The 18,109-nt window shown below is 37.9% G+C and overlaps 1 protein-coding gene across 1 annotated transcript in view; it reads left to right on the forward strand.

Moving 5' to 3' along the window:
• Positions 1-18,109, forward strand: part of LOC138324424 (zinc finger C3H1 domain-containing protein-like) — a 64,222-nt gene that overhangs the window by 19,024 nt on the left and 27,089 nt on the right. Inside the window, exons 17-24 of the mRNA XM_069269493.1 lie at positions 2,070-2,191; positions 9,612-9,713; positions 10,125-10,232; positions 10,560-10,737; positions 11,057-11,243; positions 11,502-11,690; positions 15,303-15,467; positions 15,635-15,816. Coding sequence (XP_069125594.1) covers positions 2,070-2,191; positions 9,612-9,713; positions 10,125-10,232; positions 10,560-10,737; positions 11,057-11,243; positions 11,502-11,690; positions 15,303-15,467; positions 15,635-15,816 — 1,233 coding nt within the window. The remainder of the gene's footprint in view (positions 1-2,069; positions 2,192-9,611; positions 9,714-10,124; positions 10,233-10,559; positions 10,738-11,056; positions 11,244-11,501; positions 11,691-15,302; positions 15,468-15,634; positions 15,817-18,109) is intronic.

Here is an 18,109-nt window from a genome sequence, read left to right on the forward strand (position 1 = left end):
CCAGTTTTTGTATAGTTATAAGCATTTATTGTCAGTGACCTGTATGTGATGTAGCCTCACTTGTGTGGTAGGGTGGCCAATACATATGGTGACTGTAATATGATCAGCTTCAGTAGTATCAGGTGTTCTCTATATACAGGTGTGTGAGATGGTGGGGGGAAGCCTTCCTGTGTTCTGTCACACTCACCACTCAATTTATCTGGAAGAGTGGTGTCATTTTATACATTTGTACAAATGAGGTTTGACACAACAAGGGATTACTTGTCCGATTATATAAACACTTGTTTTCATCTTTTCTAAATTATTTTGGGATCTCCTGCCTAGCAAAGAATAGTCTGTTTTCGAACACTTGCAACACAAAATTTATCCTGTCCGTCATTTCTATATTTTCTCTATGTTTTATAACATTTGTTATCCAGAATCTATCCTAACATGTCCCTGTTTTGTCTACATAATGTTCTGTTGGATAAGACAGTGACACTGTGGGTGGTCTGAGAACCATTGAGGTCTATTTCACTGTGTTATATGTGATATACATAGTTGTCCACATCACATGCTTCATGGCATGTTGTCGTCTGAAATATGAATGAAAATATCTATGGATGTGTGTGACAAGCCTTTGGTATTTGTGGAATGAGAGATTTCATTGTTATAATATCAAAGTTTTTTTTCTTATTCTTCATTTTCATTAAAAAATGCAGAGTTAAAATGTCTTGAACTACCAAGTCCATCTCAAGGCATATATTCTCTATGTAGGGTCAATGAACAAAACATAGGAGGTCTGTCACAACACATAACTTATGCAACCACAGCAGCAAATTAAAGCCTTGACTGTTTCTCAAAATCTCATCAGCTTCCTGAGAAGCACAAACTGCAATAAAGCAGGGATTTTAAATTATGCACCTTAGGTTATAAAAAAATAACATTCTAAAAACAAAACCTTCGCAGTCTCATGTTAGAAATTAGATCATTTTCATCTGCTCATTGTCTTTTGTATAAGTCAAGTATTTGTGTCCTGAAAATCAAACCTATTCTCTAGTTGATTGATAGTGGAGTCATTGAAAAGAGGAACTCGAGAAATATGTACGATAAATACTTCATAACGGAGACTGATTATGTAATTATCCATATTAATTTTGTATCCTGTTCTGTCATAAAGCTGATCTTTAGGATATAGATAACAGCCGTTTACAAACATTTCTAATGAGACGTAATGGATACTATACATTATGTCTCTTTACTGGTATAAATGATTACCTAATTATACAAGCGGTATTTATAATAAAATTTATAAATCACGAACCAATACAATTAGTTCTTATTAAAATATTTCCTTTGAAGTTACTATGACATGCTAATCATATCATAAATAGATAGTATTTATAACAAGTCGTGAAGACCCATTTATTATATTCTTTTGTTTATAGTAAATTTACCACAGGGATGTTGACAACCACCAGACACAGTCTACATATTCGACATGCTTTTATTGTTTTGCATGTGATGAGTTTATGGAAATTTGAACTATTCAAAGGTGTATGATGGATGGAAAATGTCACTGACAGATACACTGTATAGATGTATCTGCTCCATGCTTATAGTCTTTTGTTGTTACAATGACGTGGAGTTGGGGGTTGGAGGGAGGGGTCAGTAGACAAATGAAGGCATTGGAAGAAACTAGTATACAGAGTAAAGAACACTGTATTTACTTACATTTCTTGATTATTATCTACGTTTAAGAGACTCCCCAAGATCAAAATCATTTGGTGACTATAAGGAATATTTTGTATCTACTGAAATATACAAAGCTAAATATTTATGCAGAACACTGATTATATCACTAAATGCTTCAAAATCAGTGATTGGTTTTACCTGAATTCATCAAACTCATTTGAATGTCTTCCACAATTATGTTGATGGTTATAGAAATAGATAAAATAATTAGTATAGTCTGACTCACCAAATATGACATTAATGTGTCTGTTATGTTTTCAGACTCCAAAACTGTGATGTTAAGATATGTCTGGCCCCATGCACTATGATAACATAAAATTATCTTATGTTTTCAGACTTCACAATGACGACATTAAGATGTGTGAAGAAGAGGTACTTCAAGACATAGTATCATATCACCCAGCTGTGGCAGGGATCAGTTCAAATACACCAATCCACAATTACTCTAAGATCTTAGGTAAGGACTCCAAAACTACCCTTAAATATAAGGTTAGGTCACCTCTACCTACAACTCTACACTCAAATATGTGGCAAGATCACCCCTTACCCACAACTACAGTAAAACATGCTTATAATGAACACACTAACAACGAAGTCATGGTTATAGTGTAGCAATTTTCATTCCACAGCAAGGTATCTGCAATATGTATATAACAAAGTTTGTTTGTATCAAAGTAATGTTGTTGGTCCCCTGAGGTTTGTTTTAAATGTGTTTTACTGTACCCTCAAATATGAGGCAAGATCACCCCCATTCGCAACTACTCTCAAATATGAGGGAATTAAAAGTTCACTCCCTCTCAAAACTACCCTCAAATATGAGGTAAGAATACTCCCACTTTTACCTGAAAGAACTTAGTTAAGGACTCCTTAGATACACACACCAACAACTATGACACTCTCAGACATGAGGACACATTTAAAACTTCCCTTTAACTTTAGTTAAGGACTCCTTAGATACACACACCCACAACTACGACACTCTCAGATATGAGGACACATTTAAAACTCCCCTTTAACTTTAGTTAAGGACTCCTTAGATACACACACCAACAACTACGACACTCTCAGATATGAGGACACATTTAAAACTCCCCCTTTAACTTTAGTTAAGGACTCCTTAGATACACACACCCACAACTACGACACTCTCAGATATGAGGACACATTTAAAACTTCCCTTTAACTTTAGTTAAGGACTCCTTAGATACACACACCAACAACTACGACACTCTCAGATATGAGGACACATTTAAAACTTCCCTTTAACTTTAGTTAAGGACTCCTTAGATACACTCACCCACAACTACGACACTCTCAGATATGAGGACACATTTAAAACTTCCCTTTAACTTTAGTTAAGGACTCCTTAGATACACACACCCACAACTACGACACTCTCAGATATGAGGACACATTTAAAACTTCCCTTTAACTTTAGTTAAGGACTCCTTAGATACACACACCCACAACTACGACACTCTCAGACATGAGGACACATTTAAAACTTCCCTTTAACTTTAGTTAAGGACTCCTTAGATACACACACCCACAACTACGACACTCTCAGATATGAGGACACATTTAAAACTTCCCTTTAACTTTAGTTAAGGACTCCTTAGATACACACACCAACAACTACGACACTCTCAGACATGAGGACACATTTAAAACTCCCCTTTAACTTTAGTTAAGGACTCCTTAGATACACACACACCAACAACTACGACACTCTCAGACATGAGGACACATTTAAAACTTCCCTTTAACTTTAGTTAAGGACTCCTTAGATACACACACCCACAACTACGACACTCTCAGACATGAGGACACATTTAAAACTTCCCTTTAACTTTAGTTAAGGACTCCTTAGATACACACACCAACAACTACGACACTCTCAGATATGAGGACACATTTAAACTCCCTTTAACTTTAGTTACTCCTTAGATACACACACCCACAACTACGACACTCTCAGACATGAGGACACATTTAAAACTCCCCTTTAACTTTAGTTAAGGACTCCTTAGATACACACACCAACAACTATGACACTCTCAGATATGAGGACACATTTAAAACTTCCCTTTAACTTTAGTTAAGGACTCCTTAGATACACACACCAACAACTACGACACTCTCAGACATGGGGACACATTTAAAACTTCCCTTTAACTTTAGTTAAGGACTCCTTAGATACACACCAACAACTACGACACTCTCAGACATGAGGACACATTTAAAACTTCCCTTTAACTTTAGTTAAGGACTCCTTAGATACACACACCAACAACTACGACACTCTCAGATATGAGGACACATTTAAAACTTCCCTTTAACTTTAGTTAAGGACTCCTTAGATACACTCACCCACAACTACGACACTCTCAGACATGAGGACACATTTAAAACTTCCCTTTAACTTTAGTTAAGGACTCCTTAGATACACTCACCCACAACTACGACACTCTCAGACATGAGGACACATTTAAAACTTCCCTTTAACTTTAGTTAAGGACTCCTTAGATACACTCACCCACAACTACGACACTCTCAGATATGAGGACACATTTAAAACTTCCCTTTAACTTTAGTTAAGGACTCCTTAGATACACACACCCACAACTACGACACTCTCAGATATGAGGACACATTTAAAACTTCCCTTTAACTTTAGTTAAGGACTCCTTAGATACACACACCCACAACTACGACACTCTCAGACATGAGGACACATTTAAAACTTCCCTTTAACTTTAGTTAAGGACTCCTTAGATACACACACCAACAACTACGACACTCTCAGACATGAGGACACATTTAAAACTCCCCTTTAACTTTAGTTAAGGACTCCTTAGATACACACACCCACAACTACGACACTCTCAGACATGAGGACACATTTAAAACTTCCCTTTAACTTTAGTTAAGGACTCCTTAGATACACACACACCCACAACTACGACACTCTCAGACATGAGGACACATTTAAAAACTCCCTTTAACTTTAGTTAAGGACTCCTTAGATACACACACCAACAACTACGACACTCTCAGATATGAGGACACATTTAAAACTTCCCTTTAACTTTAGTTAAGGACTCCTTAGATACACACACCCACAACTACGACACTCTCAGATATGAGGACACATTTAAAACTTCCCTTTAACTTTAGTTAAGGACTCCTTAGATACACACACACCCACAACTACGACACTCTCAGACATGAGGACACATTTAAAACTTCCCCTTTAACTTTAGTTAAGGACTCCTTAGATACACACACCAACAACTACGACACTCTCAGATATGAGGACACATTTAAAACTTCCCTTTAACTTTAGTTAAGGACTCCTTAGATACACACACCCACAACTACGACACTCTCAGATATGAGGACACATTTAAAACTTCCCTTTAACTTTAGTTAAGGACTCCTTAGATACACACACCCACAACTACGACACTCTCAGACATGAGGACACATTTAAAACTTCCCTTTAACTTTAGTTAAGGACTCCTTAGATACACACACCCACAACTACGACACTCTCAGATATGAGGACACATTTAAAACTTCCCTTTAACTTTAGTTAAGGACTCCTTAGATACACACACCCACAACTACGACACTCTCAGATATGAGGACACATTTAAAACTTCCCTTTAACTTTAGTTAAGGACTCCTTAGATACACACACCAACAACTACGACACTCTCAGATATGAGGACACATTTAAAACTTCCCTTTAACTTTAGTTAAGGACTCCTTAGATACACACACCCACAACTACGACACTCTCAGATATGAGGACACATTTAAAACTTCCCTTTAACTTTAGTTAAGGACTCCTTAGATACACACACCAACAACTACGACACTCTCAGATATGAGGACACATTTAAAACTTCCCTTTAACTTTAGTTAAGGACTCCTTAGATACACTCACCCACAACTACGACACTCTCAGATATGAGGACACATTTAAAACTTCCCATTAACTTTAGTTAAGGACTCCTTAGATACACTCACCCACAACTACGACACTCTCAGATATGAGGACACATTTAAAACTTCCCATTAACTTTAGTTAAGGACTCCTTAGATACACACACCCACAACTACGACACTCTCAGATATGAGGACACATTTAAAACTTCCCTTTAACTTTAGTTAAGGACTCCTTAGATACACACACCCACAACTACGACACTCTCAGATATGAGGACACATTTAAAACTTCCCTTTAACTTTAGTTAAGGACTCCTTAGATACACACACCAACAACTACGACACTCTCAGATATGAGGACACATTTAAAACTTCCCTTTAACTTTAGTTAAGGACTCCTTAGATACACTCACCCACAACTACGACACTCTCAGACATGAGGACACATTTAAAACTTCCCTTTAACTTTAGTTAAGGACTCCTTAGATACACACACCAACAACTACGACACTCTCAGACATGAGGACACATTTAAAACTTCCCTTTAACTTTAGTTAAGGACTCCTTAGATACACTCACCCACAACTACGACACTCTCAGACATGAGGACACATTTAAAACTTCCCTTTAACTTTAGTTAAGGACTCCTTAGATACACACACCCACAACTACGACACTCTCAGACATGAGGACACATTTAAAACTTCCCTTTAACTTTAGTTAAGGACTCCTTAGATACACACACCAACAACTACGACACTCTCAGACATGAGGACACATTTAAAACTTCCCTTTAACTTTAGTTAAGGACTCCTTAGATACACACACCCACAACTACGACACTCTCAGATATGAGGACACATTTAAAACTTCCCTTTAACTTTAGTTAAGGACTCCTTAGATACACACACCAACAACTACGACACTCTCAGATATGAGGACACATTTAAAACTTCCCTTTAACTTTAGTTAAGGACTCCTTAGATACACACACCAACAACTACGACACTCTCAGACATGAGGACACATTTAAAACTTCCCTTTAACTTTAGTTAAGGACTCCTTAGATACACACACCCACAACTACGACACTCTCAGATATGAGGACACATTTAAAACTTCCCTTTAACTTTAGTTAAGGACTCCTTAGATACACACACCCACAACTACGACACTCTCAGACATGAGGACACATTTAAAACTTCCCTTTAACTTTAGTTAAGGACTCCTTAGATACACACACCCACAACTACGACACTCTCAGACATGAGGACACATTTAAAACTCCCTTTAACTTTAGTTAAGGACTCCTTAGATACACACACCCACAACTACGACACTCTCAGACATGAGGACACATTTAAAACTCCCCTTTAACTTTAGTTAAGGACTCCTTAGATACACACACCCACAACTACGACACTCTCAGACATGAGGACACATTTAAAACTTCCCTTTAACTTTTAGTTAAGGACTCCTTAGATACACACACCAACAACTACGACACTCTCAGACATGAGGACACATTTAAAACTTCCCTTTAACTTTAGTTAAGGACTCCTTAGATACACACACCAACAACTACGACACTCTCAGATATGAGGACACATTTAAAACTTCCCTTTAACTTTAGTTAAGGACTCCTTAGATACACACACCCACAACTACGACACTCTCAGATATGAGGACACATTTAAAACTTCCCTTTAACTTTAGTTAAGGACTCCTTAGATACACACACCCAACAACTACGACACTCTCAGACATGAGGACACATTTAAAACTTCCCTTTAACTTTAGTTAAGGACTCCTTAGATACACACACCCACAACTACGACACTCTCAGATATGAGGACACATTTAAAACTTCCCTTTAACTTTAGTTAAGGACTCCTTAGATACACACACCCACAACTACGACACTCTCAGATATGAGGACACATTTAAAACTTCCCTTTAACTTTAGTTAAGGACTCCTTAGATACACACACCCAACAACTACGACACTCTCAGACATGAGGACACATTTAAAACTTCCCTTTAACTTTAGTTAAGGACTCCTTAGATACACACACCCACAACTACGACACTCTCAGACATGAGGACACATTTAAAACTTCCCTTTAACTTTAGTTAAGGACTCCTTAGATACACACACCCACAACTACGACACTCTCAGACATGAGGACACATTTAAAACTTCCCTTTAACTTTAGTTAAGGACTCCTTAGATACACACACCCACAACTACGACACTCTCAGACATGAGGACACATTTAAAACTTCCCTTTAACTTTAGTTAAGGACTCCTTAGATACACTCACCCACAACTACGACACTCTCAGATATGAGGACACATTTAAAACTTCCCATTAACTTTAGTTAAGGACTCCTTAGATACACCACCACAACTACGACACTCTCAGACATGAGGACACATTTAAAACTTCCCTTTAACTTTAGTTAAGGACTCCTTAGATACACACACCACAACTACGACACTCTCAGATATGAGGACACATTTAAAACTTCCCTTTAACTTTAGTTAAGGACTCCTTAGATACACTCACCCACAACTACGACACTCTCAGACATGAGGACACATTTAAAACTTCCCTTTAACTTTAGTTAAGGACTCCTTAGATACACACACCCACAACTACGACACTCTCAGACATGAGGACACATTTAAAACTTCCCTTTAACTTTAGTTAAGGACTCCTTAGATACACACACCCACAACTACGACACTCTCAGACATGAGGACACATTTAAAACTTCCCTTTAACTTTAGTTAAGGACTCCTTAGATACACACACCCACAACTACGACACTCTCAGACATGAGGACACATTTAAAACTCCCCTTTAACTTTAGTTAAGGACTCCTTAGATACACACACCCACAACTACGACACTCTCAGACATGAGGACACATTTAAAACTCCCCTTTAACTTTAGTTAAGGACTCCTTAGATACACACACCCACAACTACGACACTCTCAGATATGAGGACACATTTAAAACTTCCCTTTAACTTTAGTTAAGGACTCCTTAGATACACACACCAACAACTACGACACTCTCAGATATGAGGACACATTTAAAACTTCCCTTTAACTTTAGTTAAGGACTCCTTAGATACACACACCCACAACTACGACACTCTCAGATATGAGGACACATTTAAAACTTCCCTTTAACTTTAGTTAAGGACTCCTTAGATACACACACCAACAACTACGACACTCTCAGATATGAGGACACATTTAAAACTTCCCCTTTAACTTTAGTTAAGGACTCCTTAGATACACACACCCACAACTACGACACTCTCAGACATGAGGACACATTTAAAACTTCCCTTTAACTTTAGTTAAGGACTCCTTAGATACACACACCCACAACTACGACACTCTCAGATATGAGGACACATTTAAAACTTCCCTTTAACTTTAGTTAAGGACTCCTTAGATACACACACCCACAACTACGACACTCTCAGATATGAGGACACATTTAAAACTTCCCTTTAACTTTAGTTAAGGACTCCTTAGATACACACACCCACAACTACGACACTCTCAGACATGAGGACACATTTAAAACTTCCCTTTAACTTTAGTTAAGGACTCCTTAGATACACACACCCACAACTACGACACTCTCAGACATGAGGACACATTTAAAACTTCCCTTTAACTTTAGTTAAGGACTCCTTAGATACACACACCCACAACTACGACACTCTCAGACATGAGGACACATTTAAAACTTCCCTTCAACTTTGGAAACTTTGGATATCATGCACTCACCTGTTATACTTACACTTCGTTATTACTCATATTACGAGTGATAATAATGAATTAAAAAAAAAAATATCTTACTCAGAAGGAGTTATAGATCTGTGATTTTACTTACAGGGAAGTTTGTGAGTAACTCTGTAAAGCAGCATCAGGGGAAACTGACCAGTGACCAGCTGATGGTTCTAATGGTCAGTCAAGTGTCAGAGAAAAGTGGACATTGTAAGTATCAATTAATACAGATATACATGAAATTAGAATCATAGACTTCATTTCATGTTTTATCAAATTACGTAATTGTTGTTTAATGACCAAATATGTGTTGAAATATGGATTTGGTGAAACACTTGTTCATTTACTCTTGTCAATTCAGATTGAAGTAAAATGATATAACATTATACCTTAGAGTATGAGTATAAACAGCTTTGATGAACATAATTAGACTGAAGACAATAGCTAGGGATTTTCTATTGTTTAAAGAGAACTCCATTAGGTAAAAGAAGGGTTTATTGAAATTTCTTATTATCCGGCTTGCCGCAGATCTAGATGAGCTTGAATTTAATAAGTAGTGTTTTGTAAAGCAGTTAGGATTGTGATGCAAGTACTTACATTTTAAATGTTCGGTTTTGAAAGCCAAACCTCACAACCTTTTTATGGAGCCGAGGAAGTGGAGACAAATCTCTGAGGACAGAAAAGACATCATCAAAGACATTCCCTCGGATAACACATTTGACAAGATAGGTAAGGGTCTAAGACATTATAGTAATCAGTTTTGAAATACCTAATCTGTGTCCAGCTGTTGTGACCATGTGATAAAGGTGTCTACCACTAGCCGTACACCAGCGCAGCAAGTTCAAAACTTTCTCAGGGATGTTTACAGGTGCTCACCGTAGGTTGATGGTATTTCTATAGGTACTCTGGCTTTCTGCTAAATCTGGCAGGTCTATGAATGACCCTGGTTACTTGGGTGCAAAACAAAAATATGTAAAGCGAATCACCCTTGTATACAATAGATGTTATCCACTGGTCAAACCCACCAATTTTATATAAATGACCTTTGTGTTACAGAGTGGCATCGTCCAACTGACCGACAGGAACTGGACAATGTTATAGGTGACCAGGATCTTCGTTACTTCGTGTCCGACTCATCCAACATCCAGGATATGGAATCTGCTGTTCTAGATAATCCACACAACGTCCCAATCTGGCTCAAACTAGCACATAAAAAACTGCACGATCCTAATAGGTAGGTTAAAAGTTCAAGGTCAGCAAAGGCAAAATTCTTGACTGTTACTCGAAGGTCAAAATGTTTTGTCAAGGTCATGATTGAAGTGCTTTTATCAAAGCTTTAAAAAATGTCATTGAGTAGCAGGTTCTTCTTACCAAAAGAAATGTATGAATTTCGATTATATATATGAAGATAAAATTTCAACTTTAATAATTAATTCTATAGACAAAGTGTAAATACATGTTGACAAATAAAAAGTGAACAAGATTGATATTTGTGCCCAAATGACGTGGCTGGTGCTAGGGTTGTACTAACACTATATTGACCATGTTTACAGTGGGAATGAGACATGCCTTGACCATGCCCTCAATGTATTAGCGCGAGGCCTGGAGGAGAATAAGGACAGTGCTGACCTCTGGCAGAGTTACCTAAGTCTGTACGCCAAACACAAGGAGTCTAGTGACTTACAACAGCTGTGTGAAACGGCACTGGAGTACACACAGAGTTACCCTCTCTGGTGGCAGGTCAGTAAGAGTTATCTCCCCTTGTACATGTGGTATCATTTATCTATTTATGTAAAAAAAAAAAAAATTGTCAAAATAAGAGACGAATTAATTTGATTTTAGTGGTACTTGCCAGCTAATGTTTAGTATACCATTCAGTACTAAATGTGTGGATATTGTGCCATCTTTGTTTATTATTTCAGTACCTTAACCTATTGTTTGCTATTCTGTACCTAAATGTGTGTCCATCCTGCCATTAAGTTTGTTATTCCTTTTCAGTACCTCAATATGTGTACATCCTGCCAGCAGAAACAGGAAGTGTGTGACCAGATGTTGGAATACATCCGATTAGCTGAGGACCACTTTCCTCAGGACGTCCGATCACACTGGGTCCTGGAGGTCATCCTCTTCAAAACCTCCCTCTACGTCTGGACGGGCAAGTTCAAGATGGCCATCAAACAGATGCAGGTAGGTAGTGAGATAAGAATATATTCAGTGGTTAAGGTGTTCCAATATTACCCCCAAAGATACTCCCTACCGGGAAGTATCAGTGGTAGAGTGGTAAGGTGTTCCAATATTACCCCCAGAGATACTCCCTACCTGGATGTAACAGTGGTAGAGTGGTTAAGGTGTTCCAATATTACCCCCAGAGATACTCCCTACCTGGAAGTAACAGTGGTAGAGTGGTAAGGTGTTCCAATATTACCCCCAAAGATACTCCCTACCTGGAAGTAACAGTGGTAGAGTGGTTAAGGTGTTCCAATATTACCCCCAGAGATACTCCCTACCTGGAAGTATCAGTGGCAGAGTGGTAAGGTGTTCCAATATTACCCCCAGAGATACTCCCTACCTGGATGTAACAGTGGTAGAGTGGTAAGGTGTTCCAATATTACCCCCAGAGATACTTTCTACCTGGAAGTAACAGTGGTAGAGTGGTAAGGTGTTCCAATATTACCCCCAGAGATACTCCCTACCTGGATGTAACAGTGGTAGAGTGGTAGGGCGTTCCAATATTACCCCGAGAGATACTCCCTACCTGGAAGTATCAGTGGCAGAGTGGTAAGGTGTTCCAATATTACCCCAGAGATACTCCCTACCTGGATGTAACAGTGGTAGAGTGGTAGGGTTCCAATATTACCCCATGAGAAAGGTTCCATTACCCAAATACCTGGAAGTATCAGTGGCAGAGTGGTAAGGTGTTCCAATATTACCCCCAGAGATACTCCCTACCTGGATGTAACAGTGGTTAGAGTGGTAAGGTGTTCCAATATTACCCCCAGAGATACTCCCTACCTGGAAGTATCAGTGGCAGAGTGGTAAGGTGTTCCAATATTACCCCCAGAGATACTCCCTACCTGGATGTAACAGTGGTAGAGTGGTAAGGCGTTCCAATATTACCCCCAGAGATACTCCCTACCTGGAAGTATCAGTGGCAGAGTGGTAAGGTGTTCCAATATTACCCCCAGAGATACTCCCTACCTGGAAGTATCAGTGGCAGAGTGGTAAGGTGTTCCAATATTACCCCCAAAGATACTCCCTACCTGGAAGTAACAGTGGTATAGTGGTTAAGGTGTTCCAATATTACCCCCAGAGATTCTCCCTACCTAGATGTAACAGTGGCAGAGTGGTAAGGTGTTCCAATATTACCCCCACTAGCCCTCCACCTCTGTGTACAGAGTTTGAAACTCATGTTGGATAGTTTTTGGGTATTGACTGAAGGTTGAGGTTTTTCTCTTTGTACTCTGGCTTCATTCCACTTCCCACTCCTGGCACCTCTTTATATGGCATTGGCTGTTTATAAGACAGCACACTTGACAAACTTTGAAGGTATGTTAGAATATAAAGATTGAACAAAAAACATTGACAAATTTCTTTTATTAGTTCTGTATTTGCCTATTCTTGAAAACTAAGTGATAATCTCTTGTCATTTTATTTAGTCATTTGTCCATGAAGGAAAAGGAATTTGTGGTTGCATGATAGATTTAGATGAATTTAGATAGCATAGATATATATATGGATATCATATATGAACGGGATGGATGGAGTGGTGGTGGTAGGGGGAGGGGGTCTGTAGGTGTCCACCTGTGTGATGGGGTGCACCATAAAAAAAGATAACCCAACATTATACCTTGTTTACACACACAAACAGGAAATAAGATACTCGGCCATGTGTCTCTCTACCGTCAAACATACCGACCAAACCCGGACTCATAGCCATGTATCTGTATCAAAATATGTTATTTAGTGTTATAATGCTTTGTTTTCATTGTTTAGAGGGATTGTAGGAATGTATAAAGACATTGTATCATATTTACGAGGATATTAAAATGATATGAAGTAGATGTAAGTGTCATTTGTTTATGATGTAAGAAGGTCATGCTGAGTGAACCTGTTGATGTTTATGAAAATTAAAATGAAACTTAAAACTGTCAGTATTTGGTAAATAAAAATGGCCAGTACTCACTTTCTGAAAAACTTGTTCATAATCACCAGTCCTTACCTTTTCTCCTGATGCCAGTTGGCATACATGGTGAATACTTTTTTAACATTGGTAGCATCAACATTTGTCTTTAAAAGTTTGCATTTTGGATCTGTTTCTCAAAAAAAATTCAGTCAAACTTAACCAACCAATCTGAATCCTTGGACTTAAAATTTTCCAATTGACTAGCATTACAAAAATTCAAGAAAGTTCTTTAACCTAAAATGTTTCTTTACCTTCTCTAATGCTTTCCTATTGGGAATTTTGACTCTAGGAATTTCATTAAGCTAAGAAATATTCATGAAACTGGACCCAGATATTTCTTGTACTGAACCCAAAATGTTCTGTGGTACTGAAGCCATTTCCTGACCTAGATCATAAAATTGGTCTTGTCTTAGTGGGGGGACCTCAAATAGCACTATCTTTAACATTGATAAATATAAAAAGTACTTTGCACTTTACAACATATGTAATGGCACAGTGGAACACTGTGTGTGCAGTCAGTGTCGTCACCCTGTCCTGTAGAGCAATGATTTCACTGATGATTAAAATAAAATATCCGCATGTCTTCCCAATAATGTCATCATGCAAAAAAGATCATTTCAATGATTATCATTATCAAATTTGGGGGCAATTTACCTTTAAATGCAGTTAATACATAAGTGCTGTAAATTGTACACAAAACTCTTGAATCAATCGGGAATTATTAAACCGCCTCTTAAAATTGTCCTAAACAGACGCTAGTTTCAGTAATGCAGATAAATGGCTTTTATATATGAAAAGAAAAAAATTAGAATGTCAAGATTTTGTGTCAACTGTCAGCAGAAGGCTTCATGGGTAATATAGTTATCAATTAAGTCGTTGAGGAAACATAACGACCCTGTGACATGCATGAAAGGGCCCCCACTAGAGATTTTCAACCACGCAATATTTGAATTGAGAATTTAAAAAAAGGAGGAAATTTGTATATATGTCCTGGTTGATTTGAGGGCAGTCATATTTTCTGGAGGCATTGTCAGAATGAATATAGCTTAATTTACTCAAATATTTTAAATGAGTATGATTCATGGGAACACATGTGAAAGAGATAGCTTTGATTTTCTAACTTTCATGATAAAAGTCCATTTGGCAATACAAAGCTAAGGCAGATTGTCTCTAACTAATAGAGTTGTAGGGTTATTAGTGGGCAAGGTAAACAGATTTACCGACATTTCTACCTTAAGGTCTCCAGCTCTAGGCTATGTGTTCGAAACCTATAATTATATAACCTATATTTTGGACAGTTGCAAGGTACTGGTGGTAGGTCAGTGGTTTTTTATGGGTACTCCATCTTTTCCACCACTCCTATAACTGTCACATTCTAAACTCATTCACCCCTTAAGACACATTTGAGCTGTTCCAATTCAAAGGATGGAATAAGCCAATGTGAATTTTCAGGGGTGAATGAGTTGAATACCCCTGGCTGCTAATAAAATGGTCAACAAATATAAATCAAACATAGAAGTTATTTTGATTTTGATCACCTTGACTTTCTCTAAATATGTTGATGTTATGTTGTTGATGTTGACCCTATATACATAATGTATTGTCTATGCTTACAGGGTGTACTGAAGACAGGGGAGAAGCTAAGATGGATCAACACGTGCCTTGTCACAGATGATCAGTGCCTTCTGTGGGTGTCTTACGTCCATCTCAAGGAGATGAAATGTCTACCTCCACAATTATACGATCCTCTCAACCAGATGTCTGGCCGTATCGTCAACAAGGTTGGTACAGTTGTGTTTTCACGATACAAACTTTGTTACCTAGGAAACTTTTGTGTCCTTTGACCTCTTGACTCACTTCAGATATATTTAGTAATCAATAGAGTGCATCTTATTATCATCAAAATTAATGGAAATAGACATTGTAATAAAAATTGTCTATATTACAGACCAACATTATGATCGAGTGGACGAACAAAGAAAGTTTGACCACTGCAGTGACCATTCTGATTGACCTGTTACATAAGGCCATCAACTGCTGCATCGGTCGTATTGAGGTCAACAATCCTTTAGTTGGTCAGGGATGCATCCTCTATCTAAACCTCTTCAACCTCCTCAAGTCTCAGGAAAGGTAAGCATTCTCTATCTCAACCTCTTCAACCTCCTCAAGTCTCAGGAAAGGTAAGCATCCTCTATCTCAATCTTTACCTCCTCAAGTCTCAGGAAAGGTAAGCATTCTCTATCTTAATCTCTTCAACCTCCTCAAGTCTCAGGAAAGGTAAGCATCCTCTATCTTAATCTCTTCAACCTCCTCAAGTCTCAGGAAAGGTAAGCATCCTCTATCTTAACCTCTTCAACCTCCTCAAGTCTCAGGAAAGGTAAGCATCCTCTATCTTAACCTCTTCAACCTCCTCAAGTCTCAGGAAAGGTAAGCATTCTCTATCTTAACCTCAAGTCTCAGAAAGCATCTTCAATCTCTTCAACCTCCTCAAGTCTCAGGAAAGGTAAGCATTCTCTATCTTAACCTCTCAAGTCTCAGGAAATATAAGCATACTCTATCTCAATCTCTTCAACCTCCTCAAGTCTCAGGAAAGGTAAGCATCCTCTATCTCAATCTCTTCAACCTCCTCAAGTCTCAGGAAAGGTAAGCATTCTCTATCTTAACCTCTTCAAGTCTCAGGAAATATAAGCATTCTCTATCTCAATCCTTCTACCTCCTCAAGTCTCAGGAAAGGTAAGCATCCTCTACCTTAACCTCTTCAACCTCCTCAAGTCTCAGGAAAGGTAAGCATTCTATATCTCAATCTCTTCTACCTCCTCAAGTCTCAGGAAATATAAGCATTCTCTATCTTAACCTCTTCAAGTCTCAGGAAATATAAGCATTCTCTATCTTAACCTCTTCAACCTCCTCAAGTCTCAGGAAAGGTAAGCATTCTCTATCTTAACCTCTTAACCTCCTCAAGTCTCAGGTAAGGTAAGCATCCTCTATCTTAACCTCTTCAACCTCCTCAAGTCTCAGGAAAGGTAAGCATTCTCTATCTTAACCTCTTCAACCTCCTCAAGTCTCAGGAAAGGTAAGCATCCTCTATCTTAACCTCTTCAACCTCCTCAAGTCTCAGGAAAGGTAAGCATTCTCTATCTTAACCTCTTCAACCTCCTCAAGTCTCAGGAAAGGTAAGCATCCTCTATCTTAACCTCTTCAACCTCCTCAAGTCTCTATCCTTCTATCTTCCTCAAGTGTCTTTACCTCTGCATCATCCTGGAGCGCCTGGAAAGTTAAGCATTCTCTATATTAAACACTGCAATCTCCTGAAATGTCAGGAAAGCTAAGTCTTAATCTCTTCATTTGTTCAAATGTATACGACATGAAGCTGATTTAGTTGCATTTAGTGTAAATTTGTTAAAATAAATGACCTTAACATCAAGTTAAAAGGGGAAAATGGGAAATCTTTCAAGTCATGCCCATTTGCCATATTTATATTTTTCTATACCAGTTTATGTGCTTAGAAAGTTTTTCTCCAACAGAACTTTGTATGGGATTGATTATTATTGTTTTGTATTCACAGATAGTGTAATTAAGAGGTGTTATAAGATCGGGTATGACCTGTGTATTAAAAGTGTCACTATCAGAACCGATTATAAATTCAGTCCTCATGTCTAACCTTTACCAAGGTCACATTTAAATAAAACATTTAACACCAGATTTAAAGAAACAAAATCCATAGAAAGACAAAGTGTGATAGGTCTGGGTATCTCTGAATGATAACCATTACAGTTGTTGTTTGATACGATGTGTTGTTTGTGCAGATGTGTTTTCGCGGTCCATTACACAAACACAAGCGGACAGATTTGTCGGGTAATGTTATCTACCGACTTCCTGTGAGGTCACACTGAATTAGCCCGATTTTATGTCATCGTAGACATTTCGTGTGATGTGTAGTAATATATTACGTGATTTATGTAAGAATTACAAGTCTAATAAAGGTACCATCAGCCAGATCGTACAGTTGTTGGGTGATAAAGAGAGAACACAGTGTTTTATAAGGGTGAGGATATCATCTCGTACAACACTACTGAATTAGTCAGGTGTTTGGTACCAAAAAAAATCTTTCTATCTTTCCTGTTAAATAGAGATGTCTTAACACATGTATGCACAAAAATACAGGTAAAAAAATGATTCTGATAAATTATAGTTAAATACATTTTGGCATATCCTATGTATATAGCCCTAAGTCCAGGTTGACTCTATATTTCCCTTTTCTCCTTCATTCTTAAAATAGAAAATTTTGATTCATATTATGTATATGTATTGTCTTCATTGCTGTCCATTATGTATATATTCATATTATGTATTCGGGAGAGGACGTTACTAAGTTGGCAAAACTTGTGTCCAATCCCTGTTGTCAATAATTTACGACAATAAA

Source organism: Argopecten irradians, chromosome 1 (genome assembly GCF_041381155.1).
Source record: "Argopecten irradians isolate NY chromosome 1, Ai_NY, whole genome shotgun sequence".
Lineage (NCBI taxonomy): Eukaryota > Metazoa > Mollusca > Bivalvia > Pectinida > Pectinidae > Argopecten > Argopecten irradians.